Here is an 18,145-nt window from a genome sequence, read left to right as displayed (position 1 = left end):
ACAGACTCCGGGTCCTTACCCCCTTACTGGACCCCAAAGCCGTGGCATTGTACCGCCAACTGGGAGAGGCAGAGAAAGGGGACTACAAACTATTCAAAAAGGCCCTGCTACGTGAGTTTGGGCTGACTCCTGAGATGTACCGGGAAAGGTTCCGGAGTCAAGATAAAACCCCTGAGATCTCATATCTGCAACTAGCCGTCCGCATGGAAAGATACGCCAGCAAGTGGGCTGGTGGGGCCCAGACGAAGGAGGACCTGATTAAACTGCTGGTACTGGAGCAACTGTATGAGCGGTGCCCATCCGACCTGAGGCTATGGTTGGCGGACAGAAAGCCAGAGAACCCACGACACGCCGGGCAGCTGGCTGATGAGTTTGTAAAGAGCCGGTCAGGGGGTGGCAGGGAGGAGCCCCAAAGGAACAGGCCCGCCGCGATGCAGAGAGAGAGTCACCCTGGGACCTCCCAAAGGGGGAATATGGGGAATCCCCTCCCACGGGGAATGCCCAGCATCAGGGACAACCGACCGGCTCGAGGGGACCCACGGGACATGAGCTGCTATTACTGCGGCCGAAGAGGCCACGTTCGGGCCCAGTGCCCCAAGCTCAAAGACAGACTGAGCAGACCGAACCCGCACCGGGTTAACTTGGTAGAGGCCCAGACGGACGAGGGGCAGGCTTCCCACGCAAGAGGGGCTGGCAGCTTATCAACTGCTCAAGAGAAAGAAGGGCCCCCGGCCAGCTTCTCTGGGGGGCCAGATGCTCCGGATTCAAAGTTCTCCGTTTACAGGGTTGGCGCGGGGCTGTCCCTGCGGAGCGAGTGCCTTGTTCCCCTGGAGGTGGATGGGAAGAAAGTTTATGGATACTGGGACACGGGCGCAGAGGTGACACTGGCCCGGCCCGAGGTGGTGGCCCCAGATCGGGTGGTGCCCAACACCTTCCTGACCCTGTCCGGGGTGGGCGGGACCCCATTCAAGGTTCCCGTAGCGAGGGTACACCTGAAATGGGGGGCCAAGGAGGGCCCCAAGGACGTGGGAGTGCACCACCATTTGCCCACTGAGGTGTTGATGGGGGGGGACCTAGAGGACTGGCCAAGCAGCCCCCAGACCGCCTTAGTCGTGACCCGTAGCCAGAGCCGGCGAGGGGCACTACGCCCTGACCTTGGGAAGGATGTCCCACTGGAGGCACCGAACCCTTCCCGGGTGGGGAGGGAACACCCAAGGACAGGCCGCGGGGTGGCTGGGGCTTCCGACCCAGCCGACGAGAGGGAGCAGGTCCCCATCCCTTCCCCAGCCGCCGAGTTCCAGGCCGAGTTGCAGAAGGACCCCTCCCTGCGGAAGCTAAGGGGCCTGGCTGACCTCAGTGTGGTACAGACCATGAGGAGAGGATGCAAGGAGAGGTTCCTGTGGGAGAAGGGGTTCCTGTACCGAGAGTGGGCTCCCCCGGGGGAAGTGGAGTCGTGGGGGATCAGGAGGCAGCTGGTGGTTCCCCAGAAGTTTCGCCACAAGCTACTGTACCTGGCCCATGACATCCCTCTCGCAGGGCACCAGGGGATCCGGCGCACCAGGCAGAGGCTGCTACAGAACTTTTACTGGCCCGGGGTCTTCACCAACGTCCGGCAGTACTGCCGATCCTGTGACCCCTGCCAGAGGGTGGGGAAGGCCCGGGACAAGGGGAAGGCAGCATTGAGACCTTTGCCCATCATAGAGGAGCCTTTCCAGAAGGTGGCCATGGACATAGTGGGACCTCTCAGCAAGGCGACCCGGTCTGGGAAGAAATACATCCTGGTGGTGGTCGATTTCGCCACCCGCTACCCCGAGGCAGTGCCCTTATCGTCCATTGAAGCAGACACTGTGGCGTATCGCTGCTGACCATTTTCAGCCGAGTGGGGTTCCCCAAGGAAGTCTTGACGGACCAAGGGTCCAACTTCATGTCGGCCCTACTCCGGTGCTTGTGGGAGAGATGTGGGGTCCGGCACAACTGGGCCTCAGCATATCACCCCCAATCCAACGGGCTGGTGGAGAGGTTCAATGGGACGCTAAAAATGATGCTGAAAACATTTATGAATCAGCACCCGCAGGACTGGGACAAGTACTTACCTCACCTGCTGTTTGCGTACAGGGAGGTACCCCAGGAGTCTACCGGGTTTTCGCCTTTCGAACTGCTATATGGAAGGCGGGTAAGGGGGCCCCTGGACCTGATGAGAGACGAATGGGAGGGGAAGGCCACTCCTGACGGAGAGTCGGTGGTGGAGTATGTCCTGACCTTCCGGGAACGACTTGCCGAGCTCATGGGCCTGGCCAGGGAGAATCTGGCCAGAGCCCAGAGGAAGCAGAAGGTCTGGTATGACCGCACAGCACGGGCCCGCGCCTTCGCCACTGGGGATCAGGTGATGGTCCTCATCCCCGTGAGGAAAAACAAACTCCAGGCCGCCTGGGAAGGGCCCTTCAAGGTTGTCAAGCAACTAAACGAGGTAAACTATGTGGTGGAGCTGTCGAACCGGGCACACCACCACCGGGTGTACCATGTGAATATGATGAAGCCATATTATGACAGGGGGAATATGGTGTTGGCCGTGTGTGGACAGTGGGAGGGGCAGGGAGATGACCCTTTAGTAGATCTATTCCCTGGGACAAGAGTTGGCTTCCCCCTGGAAGCAATTCCCCTCTCTGATCGGCTAACCCCTGCCCAGCGAGCTGAGATCGGAGGGGTGCTGCATCTGTACCAGCAGCTGTTTTCCAACCAGCCTGGACGCACTAATCTGACTGTCCACCGGGTGCAGACAGGATCGCACCCGCCTATAAAATGCTCCCCCTTCCGAGCCACAGGGAAAACTGCTCAGGACCTGGAAAGAGAGGTCAATGACATGCTGGCTTTGGGGGTGATCCAGCCGTCTTCCAGCCCTTGGGCCTCGCCGGTGGTGCTGGTCCCCAAAAAGGACGGGTCGATCCGGTTCTGTGTGGACTATCGGAAGCTCAATGCCATCACTGTAGCCGATGCCTACCCCATGCCCAGGCCGGACGAGCTCCTAGACAAGCTGGGAGGTGCTCGGTACCTTACCACCATGGATCTTACAAAGGGCTATTGGCAAGTGCCGCTGGATGCAGATGCCAGGCTGAAATCGGCCTTTGTCACCCCTCTGGGGCTCTATGAGTTCCTGACCCTGCCCTTCGGCCTCAAGGGAGCGCCGGCCACCTTCCAGCGCCTGGTGGATCAGCTACTGAGGGGGATGGAGAGTTTTGCCGTGGCGTATATTGATGACATCTGTGTCTTTAGCCAGACCTGGGAGGACCACATATCCCAGGTTAGACAAGTGCTGGACCGACTCCAGAAGGCTGGGCTGACCGTAAAACCGGAGAAGTGCAAGGTGGGGATGGCTGAGGTATCCTACCTAGGCCACCGGGTGGGAAGCGGCTGCCTAAAGCCGGAACCAGCCAAAGTGGAGGTGATCAGAGACTGGCCCGCTCCTCAAACCAAAAAGCAGGTCCAAGCCTTTATTGGGATGGCAGGGTACTATCGGAGGTTCGTGCCCCACTTTAGCGCCATAGCCGCCCCCATCACTGAGCTGTGCAAGAAGGGGAAGCCAGACAAAGTGGTCTGGACCGAGGAGTGCCAGGAGGCTCTCCGGGCACTGAAGGAGGCTCTGGTCAGTGGCCCAGTTCTGGCAAACCCAGACTTTGACAAGCCCTTTATGGTGTTCACCGACGCCTCAGACACAGGATTGGGGGCGGTGTTAATGCAGGAGGATGAAAAGGGGGAGAGACACCCCATCGTGTACCTGAGCAAGAAGTTGCTACCGCGGGAGCAGAACTACGCGGCCATCGAGAAGGAATGCCTGGCCATGGTGTGGGCCCTCAAGAAACTAGAGCCATATCTCTTTGGGCGTCACTTCACCGTGCACACCGACCACTCTCCCCTGACCTGGCTGCACCAGATGAAAGGAGCCAACGCCAAGCTCCTGAGATGGAGCCTGCTCCTGCAGGATTATGACATGGACGTGGTCCATGTGAAGGGACGTGACAACCTGATAGCGGACGCATTGTCCCGGAGAGGGAGCCCTGAACTTCCCCAGGTCACTGGTCAGAGTGACCCCGCTCAGTTCAGTCTCGAAGGGGGTTGAGATGTGACGGAGCAGGGCAGATTTGACCTGGGAATGTTGCAGGGGGGTTGCAGTGGGGATGTGGGACTTCCCTTGAAGGAAGCTACCTGAGCTGTAACCTGAGCCAGGAACGGGGGTGGGGAGAATTAACACCTTCTGCCCGGGAGACTGAACAAAGGAGAGGAGCAGCGGGAGGAGTTTTGAGTTTAGTTTTCGGTTGGGGCTGGGTGGTGCAACGCAGGGAACCCCAAGCTGGGGTCTAAGCTCCCTGAACCTCCCAGAGGGACCTAATTGAGGGGGTCTGGTCGTACCTACACGCTCTGCTTGAGACTGTGTTCCTGTCCTTAAATAAACCTTCTGCTTTACTGGCTGGTTGAGAGTCGCAGTGAATCTCGGGAAGAGGGGTGCAGGGCCGTAACTCCCCCACACTCTGCAACAACTGGCTGGCTGAGAGTCATGGTGAATCGCAGGAAGCTGGGGGTGCAAGGCCCTGAGTCCCCCCACACTCCGTGACAACTGGTGGCAGAGGTGGGATCTACTGCACCCCGTGGATGGTGCTTCCTGCAGTAAGTGACTGGGGAGCAGTAAAACGAAGGGGGATTGATGGGGACCAGGCATGCTGAAGAGTGAGAGAGAGACAGTTATCACCCTTGGGAGTGTGTGACCAGCGAGAAGGACTTTTGCAGTAACAGGGTCCCCCGGGGGGATCGCAGCGAGTGGTCCCAGGGGCGGAGGAGTCTGCAGCTCGACCCTGGCAGAGAGGTGGTGACCTCGAGAAGGGCTGGCACACTAGGGGTCTCCCTGGGAACTGTGGGGAGCTGTGAGCACACAGGCCGGTGAGTGGCCGGCAGGAAGATGTATGCCAAGCGGCTTAAGAGCGACCTGGTGGAGCTGTGCAAGCAGAGGGGGCTGTGCATTGGGAGGCTCACCAAAGAACAGCTCATTGCCCGGCTGGAGGCGGAAGATCGCGCGAATGAACTGATCCCTGTGTCTCAGGGAAGCAGCCTGGCAAATGCAGCGCAGGCACCAGTGTCTGTCCCAGCTGGGAGTGGTCAGCCGGCTGCTGAGGGCTTCCCGAGACCCCTCCTTCCTATGCCTAGGGGAAGGGTGGGCAGGAGCCCAGCAAATACCGAGGGCGCTGTGACCCCCCCGGCTGGCAGGGGATCCTCCCGGCGAAGCTCGGCATTCGTGGAGCGGAATTGGCTGGAATGGGAGAAAGAGCTAAAACTGAGAGAGCTGGAGGATCGTGAACAACAGAGACAGCATGAACGGGAGGAGAATGAGAGACAGAGACAGCATGAACTGGAACTGGCGAGATTGAGGGGCAGCGAACCCCCGGCTGCGGTGAGTGAGGGGGGGACCCAGGACTGCACGGAGCTTTGATAAGTGCATCCTGGCCCCACGCAAGGAGGGGGAGGACATGGATGACTTCCTGGATGCCTTTGAGACGGCCTGCGAGCTGCACCGGGTTGATCCTGCGGACAGGCTCCGGGTTCTCACCCTCTTACTGGACCCCAAAGCCGTGGCATTGTACCGCCAACTGGAAGAGGCAGAGAAAGGGGACTATGAACTATTCCAAAAGGCCCTGCTACGTGAGTTTGGGCTGACTCCTGAGATGTACCGGGAAAGGTTCTGGAGTCAGGATAAAACCCCTGAGATCTCCTATCTGCAACTAGCCGTCCGCATGGAAGGATACGCCAGCAAGTGGGCTGATGGGGCCCAGACGAAGGAGGACCTGGTTAAACTGCTGGTACTGGAGCAACTGTATGAGCGGTGCCCATCCGACCTGAGGCTGTGGTTGGTGGACAGAAAGCCAGAGAACCCGCGACATGCAGGGCGGCTGGCCGATGAGTTTGTGAAGAGCCGGTCAGGGGGTGGCAGGGAGGAGTCCCAAAGGAACAGGCCCGCCGCGACGCAGAGAGAGAGTCACCATGGGACCTCCCCGTGGGAAAATACGGAAAATCCCCATCAAGGGGGAACATCCGGCGTCAGGGCCATCCGACCCACTCAAGGGGACCCATGGGACATGGGCTGCTATCACTGTGGCCAGAGAGGCCACATACGGGCCCAGTGCCCTAGGCTCAGGGACAGACTGAGCAGACCGAACCCACAGAGGGTTGACTGGGTAGAGACCCAGCCGGGCAAGAGGCAGCATTCCCAGGGAATGGGGGCTGGCAGAGTACCACCAGCTAAGGAGGGAGGAGAGCTCCAGGCCAGCTCCTCTGGGGGGCTGGATGCTCCAGACTCAGGGTTTTTGGTTTATACGGTGGGCGCGGGGCTGTCCCTCCGGAGAGAGTACCTTGTTCCCCTGGAGGTGGATGGGAGGAAGGTCAATGGATACTCAAAAAGAAGAACAGGAGTACTTGTGGCACCTTAGAGACTAACAAATTTATTAGAGCATAAGCTTTCGTGGACTACAGCCCACTTCCGCATATAGAATGGAACATATAATGAGGATATCTCCTCATTATATGTTCCATTCTATATGCATCCGAAGAAGTGGGCTGTAGTCCACGAAAGCTTATGCTCTAATAAATTTGTTAGTCTCTAAGGTGCCACAAGTACTCCTGTTCTTCTTTTTGCGGATACAGACTAACACGGCTGTTACTCTGAAACTTGTCAATGGATACTGGGATACGGGTGCAGAGGTGACGCTGGCCCGGCCCGAGGTGGTGGCCCCAGATCAGGTGGTGCCCAACACCTACCTGACCCTGACGGGGGTGGGCGGGACACCAGTCAAAGTGCCCGTGGCGAGGGTACACCTGAAGTGGGGGGCCAAGGAGGGCCCCAAGGATGTGGGGGTACACCCGTATTTGCCCACTGAGGTGTTGATGGGGGGGGACCTGGAGGACTGGCCAAGCAACCCCCAGGGTGCCCTAGTTGTGACCCGCAGTCAGAACCGGCGAGGGGCCCTGCGCCCTGGCCTTGGGGGGGGTGCCTTGCCCGAGGCGCAGGACCCTAACCTGGTGGGGAGGGAACACCCAGGGACACGGCTCAGGGAGGCTGCGGCTTCAGACCCAGGCGGCGAGAGAGAGCAGGTGGCCATCCCTGTCCCAGCTGCTGAGTTCCAGGCCGAGGTGCAGAAAGATCCCTCCTTGCGGAAGATAAGGGACCTGGCCGACCTCAATGCGGTACAGACCATGGGACGAGGTGGCCGGAAAAGGTTCCTGTGGGAGAAGGGGTTCCTGTACCGAGAATGGGCTCCCCCAGGGAAAATGGAGTCAGGGGGGATCAGGAGGCAGCTGGTGGTACCCCAGAAGTATCGCCGCCAGCTGCTGTGCCGGGCCCATGACATTCCCCTCTCAGGGCACCAGGGAACCTGGCATACCCAGCAGAGGCTGCTACGGAGCTTTTACTGGCCTGGGGTCTTTGTTACTGTCCGACAGTACTGCGGATCCTGTGACCCCTGTCAGAGGGGGAGGAAGGCCTGGGACAAGGGGAAAACAGCTTTAGGACCCTTGCCCAGCATAGAGGAACCTTTCCGGAGGGTGGCCAAGGTTAAAAGGGGGGCTCTGAACCAAGTTGTCACGGAGTATGGGGGGACTCAGGGCCCTGCACCCCCGGCTTCCTGCGATTCACCATGACTCTCAGCCAGCCAGTAAAGCAGAAGGTTTATTTAGATGACAGGAACACAGTCCAAAACAGGTCTTGCAGGCACAGACCACAGGATCCCCCTCAGTTAGGTCCATCTTGGGGTCCCAGGGCACCCCAGCCCCCTTGGGAGGTTAGAGCCCCGTCTGCCTCCCAGCCATTCCACCAGCCAGCTCCTGAAACTCTCCCTTCAGCGACCCCTCCCACAGCCTTTGTTCAGTTTCCCGGGCCAAGGTGTCACCTGGCCTCTAACCCCTTCCTGGGTTCTCATGTTCCATGCTCAGGTATTCTCCGTCGGTCAGTCTCCCATCCCCCAATGCAGACCATCCTAGCCACACTCGCCTGTCAGCATTCACAGACCACAGTAAGAACAGTCCTAGTTCGTCACAACTGGGAATTGTTTGTAATAGCTGTATGCAGTCTTGGCCTGCCTCAGTTTCCCTCGGGGCATGGCATTGCTGCCCAATGGGCTGACACTCCTGGGAGAGCGCAGGGGTGGGGTGGGGGGGCACGGTGCTGTCTGGGGATGGACAAAGTCACTACAGAACCGGTCCAAATCTACAGAGGGGCCCGCAGGGCAAGGAGATGCCAAGGCCTGACCGACCCCCACCAAGCAATGGGCCACCCGGCAGGACTTGGTTACGGAGCTGGCAGCCCAGGGCAGGTGGCTGGGGAAGGGGCTCTTTGGAGGGACTCCGGCGCCTGGGGTGGGGAGACAAAGGGGACAACAGCGAGTGAACTCTGGGGCCGGGGCGGGCGCCGCTTGGCTAGCCTGGCAGGTACTGGCCCGCGGCTGCACTCCTGCCTCGCTGCGCTGACCTCGGCCTGTCAGACTGGCCAGACGACTGTCGACGGATCCTGGTTGGCACAGGTGGCCCGCGTGGCAGTGAACGTGCCCGGGAACTTTGCCCCTGGCAGGGCCCAGCACGGCCTCCCGCAGGCCTCGCTGCTGGGAGCACGGAGAGACGGGGCACTGGGGCCTTGGAGTGTGGAGGCCACAGGCGGGTCCCTAGGGAACTGGGGTCCCTGGGCCCGGCCTGCTAAGGGGTCCCGCCCCGGAACCTCTGACAGGCCAGGCACAGCCCAGACCCTGCAGCTCTGTGTCAGTGACCCACTGAGACTTCTGGGGTCCTCCATGGCCACCCCGGCACTGCGTAGAACGGGCTGCCTGGCCAGGGACAGGCCCCCCTTCCCCAGGAAGCCCTGCCTTGGCCAGGGCAGGTGCAGGCCAGCGGGGTGAGTGGTGCCGGCTGGGGGGAGCTGGCCCAGCACTGCACCGGCCCCGGGACTGGCTCTGGGGCAGCTCGGGGGGTTAACAGGAATGCCCAAGCTGGGTAAAGGCCTGGTGCATCCTGGGGGAGGGAAGGGTCCATACACCCACACACACACCCCCGTCTGGGACACCCCGAAATGGCAACTGGGCCCTGGGTTGGAGCCTTTCACCCCCGTGCCCTGGGTAGGGGTGTGATGGGCGCAGCAGGCCCGTGTGGGTACCGCGGCACCCAACCCACACCAGGGACGCTGTCCTGGTAACTGGGCTGCACAGGTAAGGGAGGGGAGGCATCGCCATGGCAACGGCTGCACTGAAAGAGGGGAGCCATTGCCATGGTAACAAGGGATCCATCTAAGGAAGGGGGAGAGGGGGCCATGGCGACGTGTGGGCGGGGAGCCGCCTCCATGACCAGCTGTGTCCAGTCTCCGTTGAATGCTCCTTGCAGGCCCCATGGGGCTCGGGGGAGCGGGGGTCATGCCTGCTATTGTGGGGTTGGCCCCACAGGCTCCCTGTGCTTGGGGGGGACCCCAGCTGCAGTGAGAGCTGAGCGCAGGGTGGGCACTGCCAGGCGGTGCTGTGAGCTTGGGGCTGCCCCTTCAGGCCAGGGTCATATGGGGCAGGGAAGTGTCGCAGGACTCCCTCATCGCCCCCTCCATGGGCCTGTCCCCTCTCCAGCCTCCCACGCCCTTCGCGTCCCTGATCTGCCTGCTCCCCATCCCCCAAGCTGCCAGGCCGGCCCGGCCCAGCGGGGCCAGGCCCAGCAGCTCCAAGGGACCCCACGCAGACGGAGACACCCCAAGCCCATAGCGGAGGCTGGCCCAGTGCTGCCGCTGGATGCCTCCCGGGGTCTCTGGAAAGTCTTGTTATCCACTGCAACGTCCAACACTCTGACCATACCTGAGTGCTTGGCCTGAGCGAGACCCTGTGGCAGGGAGTTCCACCGGCTCAGTGTGGGTGGGGACAGAGGGATCCCTCCCCCAGCCTGGAGCGTGCGGCCTGCCTGACCTGTGCGGGAGATGGAGAGTCTGCACCCAGTGCCCCTCTGCCCTGCGTCCTCGGCCCCATGCGAAGGTCCCGGTCTGTCGCCCTGCTAGGGCAGGGGCCACCCTAGGCATCAAACACTCTCAACGCCTGGTGTGACGAAGTAGGGGAGTCTCTTGTTTTTCCGTGTTTTTCCAATGGTTTGCATGCAGAGGGGGTGGGACTCAGTGTCCTTGGGTGTTACTGGTTTAACGAGGTGAGGGGAGAGGGAGTTTGTTGTTACAGGGGACCAGAGAGGGAACTTGGGACCCCAGCCAATGGCCTGGAAGACGGATACCCCAGCGACTGGTGACCATAAGGCCCCGCTCAGGAGTTGCAGCCGGTTCTGGCCAGTGGGAGGACAATGGGCTTGTGCCGAACTGGGACTGTTCTTAATGTGGTCTGTGAATGCTGTGTGGGGAGTGTTGGCCTGGGAAGGTGGCAGGGGTTTGGCTGGGACGGTCTGCATTGGGGGATGGGAGACTGGCCTTGAGGGATGATACCTGAGCATGTAACATGAGAACCCAGGAGGGGGCTGGAGCCAGGTGACACCTTTGCCCAGGAAATGGGGGGGAGGCTCAGTGAGAGACGCTGGAGAGAGTTAGGGTTTTGGAGCTGGCTGGTGAAATGGAGGAAGGCCCAGATGGGGCTCTGCGCCACCCCCGCTCTGGGGCTGTGGTGTCCTTGGGGCCCCTAGATGGACCAAACTAAGGGGGTCCTGTTGTCTGTACCTGCAAGACCTGTCTTGAGCCGTGTTCCTGTCGTCTAAATAAACCTTCTGCTTTACTGGCTTGCTGAGAGTCATGGTGAATCGCAGGAAGCCGGGGGTGCAGGGCCTTGTGTCCCCCCACACTCCGTGACAAGGCTGCGAAGAGAGGACCCTGGTGACCTGACCAGCCGGTTCCAGCCAGAGGACAGAAGAGGGGAGAGGAGGCCCAGGTTTACGACCCTGTTTACCTGGAGAGAAGACAATGGACAGAGGCCGGGCTTGGGGCCGGGGATCTCAGATGCCCAGCAGGGAAGCAGGGGGGCTCTGGGCTGGAGAGGGGAAACAGGCAGAGCCCACCTGGATGCAGGGAGACTGGGATGTGCTGGGCTGAGGGAAGCCAGGCCTGAGGCCCTGAGAGTTTCCTGTGCTGTGTTCAATGCTCAATAACCCTCCTGTGTTATGCTGGCTGAGAGTCACTCCGGGCTAGAGAACAGGGGGCATCAACCCCTTTGGGGGTGGAGGCCCCGGGGGTCCAGAGCGAGGGGACTCCCTGAGGGGGCCCACGGCAGAGACAGACGTGCTAAGGCTCCGAGAGGTGCGGCTCCAGGAGGTGGAGGGGCCTGACCCCGAGAGAGAGCGGACCCCCGAGAAGGGCTGTCGCACTGAAGGGGCCCCCCCCACGGACCGCACAGGACCACGAGTGGGCACGAACAGTGAGTCCGTGACACCTGGCTCCATCCACAGCTCTGCTCACCCCGTTCCACAACAGCTCAGTCCCGAGTCTCCCGCGGTCCCTCAGTCGCTGCAGCCCACGCACCTGCCCTGGCCCACAGCGCCCCCTGCTGGGAGAGGCGGGAGCTGAAATATCTGGGAGCTCCCCCAACCAGGGCTCCTGCCCTGCCCCAAACACTGTCTGCCCCACCCCGTTCTTAAAGGAGCAGCACCCAGCAAACAACAGGCCAAGGCCGGGCGCCTGCAGCAGGCCCCTGACACAGCTAGCACAGGGCCCAGCTCCGCCCAGCCTGGGGCATCAGCAGGGTCTGCACCCACGCTCCGGCGTCTGCTCCCGAGGGCAGGCCCCAGCCCCCGTGCGGAGCAGCCTGGTCAGGGAGCCACAACGCACAGACCTGCGCACACACTGCCCCATGTCACACGTGCACACATGGCCCCTGCATCACACACGCATGCACACACAGCCCGCGCTTTACACAAGTGTGCACACATGGCTCCCGTGTCACACACGGCCTGCGCTTTACACAAGTGTGCACACCTGGCTCCCGTGTCACACACGGCCCGCGCTTTACACAAGTGTGCACACATGGCTCCCGTGTCACACACGGCCTGCGCTTTACACAAGTGTGCACACATGGCTCCCGTGTCACACACGGCCTGCGCTTTACACAAGTGTGCACACATGGCTCCCGTGTCACACACGGCCCGCGCTTCACACAAGTGTGCACACATGGCTCCCGTGTCACACACGGCCCACGCTTTACACAAGTGTGTGACAGCAGCGACGATGCTGTCAGCGGGATTCTTGGTTTCTGCTCCTGGCACTAGGGTCCGAGCACAGTCCGGTGGGTGCAAACGACGCACTGAGCTCCCCCCCGTTCGGGCCGCCTGCAGGAACTGAGGCCACGGCGAGCCAGCACCGCCTGCCCCACCCGGGCTGGAGGTCAGGGTGCGCTCCGCCCAGCACCGAGTGCCAGGGACGGGCCAGAGGGAGGGCAAGGCGGCGCTCGCTGGCCAGTGAGGTGAGTGGCGTGCGGCCGAGAAGTGGCTTTGCTGGGGGTGCAGCGAGTGTTCCCAAGGGGTCAGGTCCATGTCACTGCAATGGTTTCAGCTGGGCCAGGCCAGCTGGGGAGCGCGCCGCGAGGAGGTGTCTGAGCCACGTGGCCGCGGACCGGCACCGAGCAATGCGGCTGGCAGGGTGCATGGGATATGAATGGGGTCAGAGCGGCCAGCGTCGCTCAGCTGGCCGGCTGGACAGCCAGGCCCACGGGCCAGCTGGTGAAGCGGGGGGCTCGTAGCCAGGCTGCAGGGCCAGGTCATTGCTTGTGGTGCACGGGCCCGTCCTGCGAGGAGGGCTGTAGTGACGCTGGCGCGGCGTCCGGGGCGTCTCCTTTGGGAAACGCCCGGCAGCCTGCGGCCCAGAAAGGTGCTTCGGGGAATTGTCGGCTCAGCCTTAGCTCCAGCCCCGGCTCCCGAATGTCGCGAAGCTCGTGGCACCAGAGACGGCGGGGTGCCCGCGCCCCGGGGTGGGGCCGGCAGCTCCGTGGCTGGCAGGGGCCGGAGACCCACAGCTGCGGGGTACCAGAGGCAGAGGGGAGCCTGGCACGTCCGCAGACAGCAGGGCTAGGGAACGGATGAGCCCAGGAGCGGGGCCTGGTCTGGCCGGGCTGCGGGGCGGGTTTTAGCTCCAGAGATGGGGGATGAGCCCAGGGGGCAGTGGCCCAGCCATGGGGGGAGCAGGAATCCCATGCCCAGTACTAGGCACATGGGGGAGGGGTGGATCGTCACCCCGTTCCCTCTCTGATGCCCTGGGAGTGCAGCAGTGCCAACAGCACGACCCCCCCCCAAGTGACTGACAGACCCAGGTCAGGACCCTCTCCCTGCCCCACGAGCTGTCCCCTAAGCCTGGAGTCAAACATCCCCCCACCTTGCCCAATGCCCCGTGGCAGACCCCCCCCCCCCAAGCCGTCCCCCGAGGCAGAGCCGCGCCCGGGCCTGAGGCAGGCTGTGGCCGGTCCGGTGGGGGCCGCACTCACCGCGGTGAAGTTCTGGGCGGTGCAGTCGGTGCCGCGGAAGCTGCACTGTAGCAGCATCTCGGCCATGTCGTGGCCCGTGCGGTTGTAGAAGTCGGCCATGTCGAAGGGCTTGGCTTTGAAGTTGCGGAAGTTGGCCTTGTCCCGCAGGGCGGCCAGCAGCTGGGGCTCGGCCAGGTGGGGGCTGCGGATCTCGTAGCGGTCGCTGAGCAGGGCCAGCAGCTGGCCCACGTGGTACAGGTCGTTGCGGGTGATGCGGGAGAAGCGGAACTCGTTGAGGTTGCAGATGGTGATGGCGGGGAAGGTCAGGTTGGGCGCGGCCACCTCGTCCAGCTTGGTGACGTGCGGGTAGGAGAAGAAGTAGGTGACGCGCTCCATGCAGACCACCAGCAGCAGCCCCAGTGAGCCCAGGAAGAAGAGGGCCCAGAGCACGCGGCGCAGTGAGAGCGAGCCGTGCCGGAAGATGTGGCTGATGCCGTGCAGCGAGGAGTTGTTGGCGAAGACCTGGAGGCTGGAGAGCCGCTCGGCCCGCGCGCTGCCCTGTGAGCAGGCCCTCATGGTGGCTCCAGTCCCTGTCCCCGGCAGTGCCTCACGCCCCGGCGCCGGGCCGGGCGCCTGGGCTCCCCGCTGCCCACCCTGGCCTGGGCTGCCCGCGGTGCCCGCCCATGCTCAGCTGTCAGGCAGCCGGGTCCCGGGCTCCCCCTGCACCCAGCGCGGCCAGAGCAGGACCCTGCTCCCACCAATCGCAGGCGCTGGCAACCGCAGCCCCGGATCACCACGGCGATGGAATGTGGCCTGGGACCCCGTCGCCGGGCTGCGCCCCCCCTCGCTGGCCACCCGCGCGGCAGCTGCTCAGCAGCCCATTGTGTGCCCGGCTCCGGGGCTGCCGCCGGCGCGATGGCTCCAGCTCCTTAGCAGTCTGCTGCTCCCCCGCCACTGAACATGCTCACACAGCCGCGCGACTCCCCAGCCTGAGCCAGCCCGGCCCCCCCGGCCCCAGCCCGAGCGCACAGCAGCCGGCACGGCCCCCCCCGGCACGCCCAGCTGGGCTAAACCCGGCACGGCACCCATCTGTGGGTGGGCGAGAGCCGCAGCCCTGGGAGAGCGGCCTAGGGAGCTAGAAGGGGGGGCTGGGAGCCGGACTCCTGGGTTCTCGCCTGGCTCGGGGGGGCTGGGAGCCGGACTCCTGGGTTTCATTCCTGGCTCTGGGGGGCAGTGGGGTCTGGGAGGTAGGGGGCAGGGGGTCTGGGAGCCAGGACTCCTGGGTTCTCGCCTGGCTCTGGGGGTTGGCAGTGGGGTCTGGTGGGTTACAGCAGGGGGCTGGGAGCCAGGACTCCTGGGTTCCCTCCCGGCTCTGGGGGGCTGGGAGCAAGGACTCCTGGGTTCCATTCCTGGCTCTGGGGGGCAGTGGGGTCTGGGGGGTTACAGCAGGGGGTCTGGGAGCCAGGACTCCTGGGTTCTCGCCTGGCTCTGGGGGGTGGCAGTGGAGTCTGGTGGGTTACAGCACGGGGCTGGGAGCCAGGACTCCTGGGTTCTCGCCTGGCTCTGGGGGGCAGTGGGGTCTGGGGGGTTAGAGCAGGGGGGCTGGGAACCAGGACTCCTGGGTTCCATCTCTGGCCTTGCTGCTCACTCTGTGTGACCTGGGGGAGACACACTCTCTGGCAGGTTCCCAGCAGTAATGCTGCCTGGGCTCAGGGCAGGGGGCCAGATCTCTGCCCCATCCACAGGTACCTCCTCCAGGGCCTTGCCAGGAACACGGCCTCCGGCCAGTGCCCCCAGCTCCCCCGGCCAGAGCTGCCCGCAGACCCAGGAAGGTGAAGGACACAGGGGGAAGGGCACGGGGGAAGAGTGAAGTGGTGGCAGCAGCTCCTGGCATGCTGACGAGCCTGTGCCCTGGCAGCGGCACCCCCAGGCCACGTCGTCCTGCCCTGAGCTGCAGAGAACCGCCAGTTGGTGCCCCCCTCCAGGGCAGCTGGCACCAGACCCAGGCCCGACAATGCTTCCCCTTTCCTCTCCGAGCCCCCCCTTCACTCAGCAGAGAGACCTGGGAACAAGGCTGGACCCACGGGACCGTGGCTGCCCCACAGGGACCCAGCCCCTCCCTCTCTGGGGCAGCCCACCCCACGGGGACCAGCCCTCCCGCTGCAGGAGGGCACTGCTCTGGGGAAGCTTGCACCGCTGGGGTCCCTGCCTGCTCTGGTGTTCCCCAGGTGACGGGCATGGGCCGGGGCCGGCAGTAGCTGGGTGTGTGAGGCGAGGGCAGGGCCCTCTATGGGTTACGCCCTCCCCATGGGCCAGGGGGGCTGAGCGCAGCTGGCAGGCGGGGGGCTGGGGCCCACAGACCAGCACCAGGCAATACAATGGACAGAAAAATGACCATGGAGCCTTAACATGCACATGTGGGCCCCTCGAGCAGAGGCAGCAGCACCTGCCCCACCCCAAAACCCACCTCCTCTCCAGGAGACCCCCACATCCTGGGCAGGGAGAGGCTGACCCCTGTGCTCAGCTCCAGCACCCTCAAACCAGGGGTCGGGGAGGCAGCGCCTGGGGACACCCCCCCCTCCCAGGACCAGCACTGCACGGAGGGGTGGGGCGCTGCGAGATGGGCCCCAGACCAGCTGGCCTGGCCCATCCCCACCCCCCCCTCTGCCAGGCCCACCCTGCGGGTCTTGTTCGGGGGCGGTGGGAAGGGCTGACTGCAGAGGCCATATTGCCCCAGAACAGCCCCTCCCCAACGGGGCTCTGGCTTAGGATGCCCCAGCGCTGGGACAGAGCCCTGGCGCAGGGTGGGGGCTGCAGGGCAGCCTGGCCCAGTGATGCTGGGAACCTGTTCTTTGCCCTGGGGGGCTCGTGGCTCTGGCAGCGCCACTGTGGGGAAGTCCAATGCGAGGCCCCACAGCTGGCCAACGGGATGGGCAGCTCCCCACACGCCTCCCCTGCAGGGTGTGCTGACTGCTACCCCCACCTGGACACTGAGAGCTGTATCATTGGCGAGCTCAGCGCCCTGGTGCCGGGGGGGGGGTGGGGGACACAGGCACAGCCGGGGGGGGGGGGGACAACACAGCATCTCCCCAGCACAGTGCCCCCTGGTGCCAGGGTGGGGGACACAGGCACAGCTGTGTGGGGGGGGGGGACAGCACCTCCCCAGCACAGCGCCCCCTGGTGCCAGGGTGGGGGACACAGGCACAGCCGGGCACCCTGCCCCCCACCTGCCCGTGTCCAGCCCCTGCTAGCCCAGCCCTGGGCAGTGTCTGGCACTTGTGCTAGTTTCTGCTGACTGTCACCCCGTGAATGGCAGCTGCTGCCAAAGGAGACCCCCCAACTCACTGCACAGGTCACTGCTGAGTGCCCCCCTCCCCACCCGCTCAGCTGGACGCTGCACCAGCCCCCGGCTGCCTCAGCCTTGCCGGGGCTGGCCCTGGGGCGCTCTGGCTGCCGGGGCTGAGGCCAGAGCCAACCTGGCTGAAGGGGAGGGAACGGGAATCCAGGCGGTTACACGACAGCAGGTGCCCTGCCCTGGAGCAGCGAGACCAACACGTGCCAGAGGCTGCAGGGCTCCAGTGCCCCCGGCCTCCACAACGCCAGCCCCAGTGCGCACAGTACAGAGCCAGCCCGGGGCCTGGCCTCTGCCATCAGGGGCCCGGGGCAGGGCTGTGGGGGAGCTCCCGGCTACTCCAGTCCCAGCACAGGGCGCTGTGGGGGGCAGGACAGGGGGCTGGCTGAGGGGGGGAAGCTCCCGGCTACTCCAGTCCCGGCACGGGGCGCTGTGGGGGCGGTCAGGGCAGGTGGCTGGCTGCGGGGAGTTCCCGGCTACTCCAGTCCCGGCACGGGGCGCTGTGGGGGGGGTCAGGGCAGGTGGCTGGCTGCGGGGAGTTCCCGGCTACTCCAGTCCCGGCACGGGGCGCTGTGGGGGCGGTCAGGGCAGGTGGCTGGCTGCGGGGAGTTCCCGGCTACTCCAGTCCCGGCCCGGGGCGCTGTGGGGGCGGTCAGGGCAGGTGGCTGGCTGGGGGGGGGGAGTTCCCGGCTACTCCAGTCCCGGCCCGGGCCGCTGGGGGGGGGGGGGGGGGAGGGGGAAGGGAGAGCTCCTGGCTACTCCAGTCCCAGCAGGGGCACAGTGCAGGGCAGTGGGATACACTCTCATTGCCGTGTCTGTGAGGCTCGTGGTGTGGGGCAGGGGAGCTGTGGCTGCAGAAGGGGCAGTTGCTGGGGCTCTCAGCCCAGCATGGCACCCACACTCCAGTCTCGCAGCGGGAGGGGAAGGTCGGCAGCGCCTCTGCAAACCCCCCCCTGTGCCTAGCTCTGCCTGGAGCCAACCCCCTCCCAGCCCAGGGTGTAACAGACCTGCCGTGGGGCTGGGGGCACCTTGGGTGTGCAAGGCACAAGCCCAGGCCCGCTGGAGCCAGGTGCAGGGCTCCCCAAGGCCCAGCCTTCTCTCTCCAGCAGGTCTGTGCCCTGCCTCTCAGCATGGTGCGGGGGAGCCTGGCGGGCCGCTCACCTGCCCCAGGCCAGGGAGGAAAGGGTACAGGAGTCGATTTTGACCCAGGTGCCCCTGGGTGCCAACAGGGAGGGGCCCAGAGAGGTGCACAGGGTTACAAGGAGATCCTGTGTCTGGGGTGCACATCCTAATGCACCAGAGACTGGCACGGGAGGGCTCCAGTGACAGCCCGTGTCTCACTAGTCTCCAACCTGTGTGT

At 64.0% G+C, this 18,145-nt stretch overlaps 1 protein-coding gene across 1 annotated transcript in view; it reads right to left on the bottom strand.

Annotated features, from left to right (window-relative positions):
* Nucleotides 1-14,365, bottom strand: part of ASIC3 (acid sensing ion channel subunit 3) — a 49,848-nt gene extending 35,483 nt beyond the window's left edge. The window contains exon 1 of the mRNA XM_054016980.1: nucleotides 13,455-14,365. Within this exon, the coding sequence (XP_053872955.1) occupies nucleotides 13,455-14,009 (555 nt within the window). The 5' untranslated portion in view covers nucleotides 14,010-14,365. The remainder of the gene's footprint in view (nucleotides 1-13,454) is intronic.
* Nucleotides 14,366-18,145: the final 3,780 nt, after the last annotated feature.

The sequence above is a fragment of the Malaclemys terrapin genome, chromosome 2, assembly GCF_027887155.1.
Source record: "Malaclemys terrapin pileata isolate rMalTer1 chromosome 2, rMalTer1.hap1, whole genome shotgun sequence".
Classification (NCBI taxonomy): Eukaryota; Metazoa; Chordata; order Testudines; family Emydidae; genus Malaclemys; species Malaclemys terrapin.
Note: the sequence above shows the minus strand (reverse complement) of the source record. Positions and strands in the feature narration are given on the sequence as shown.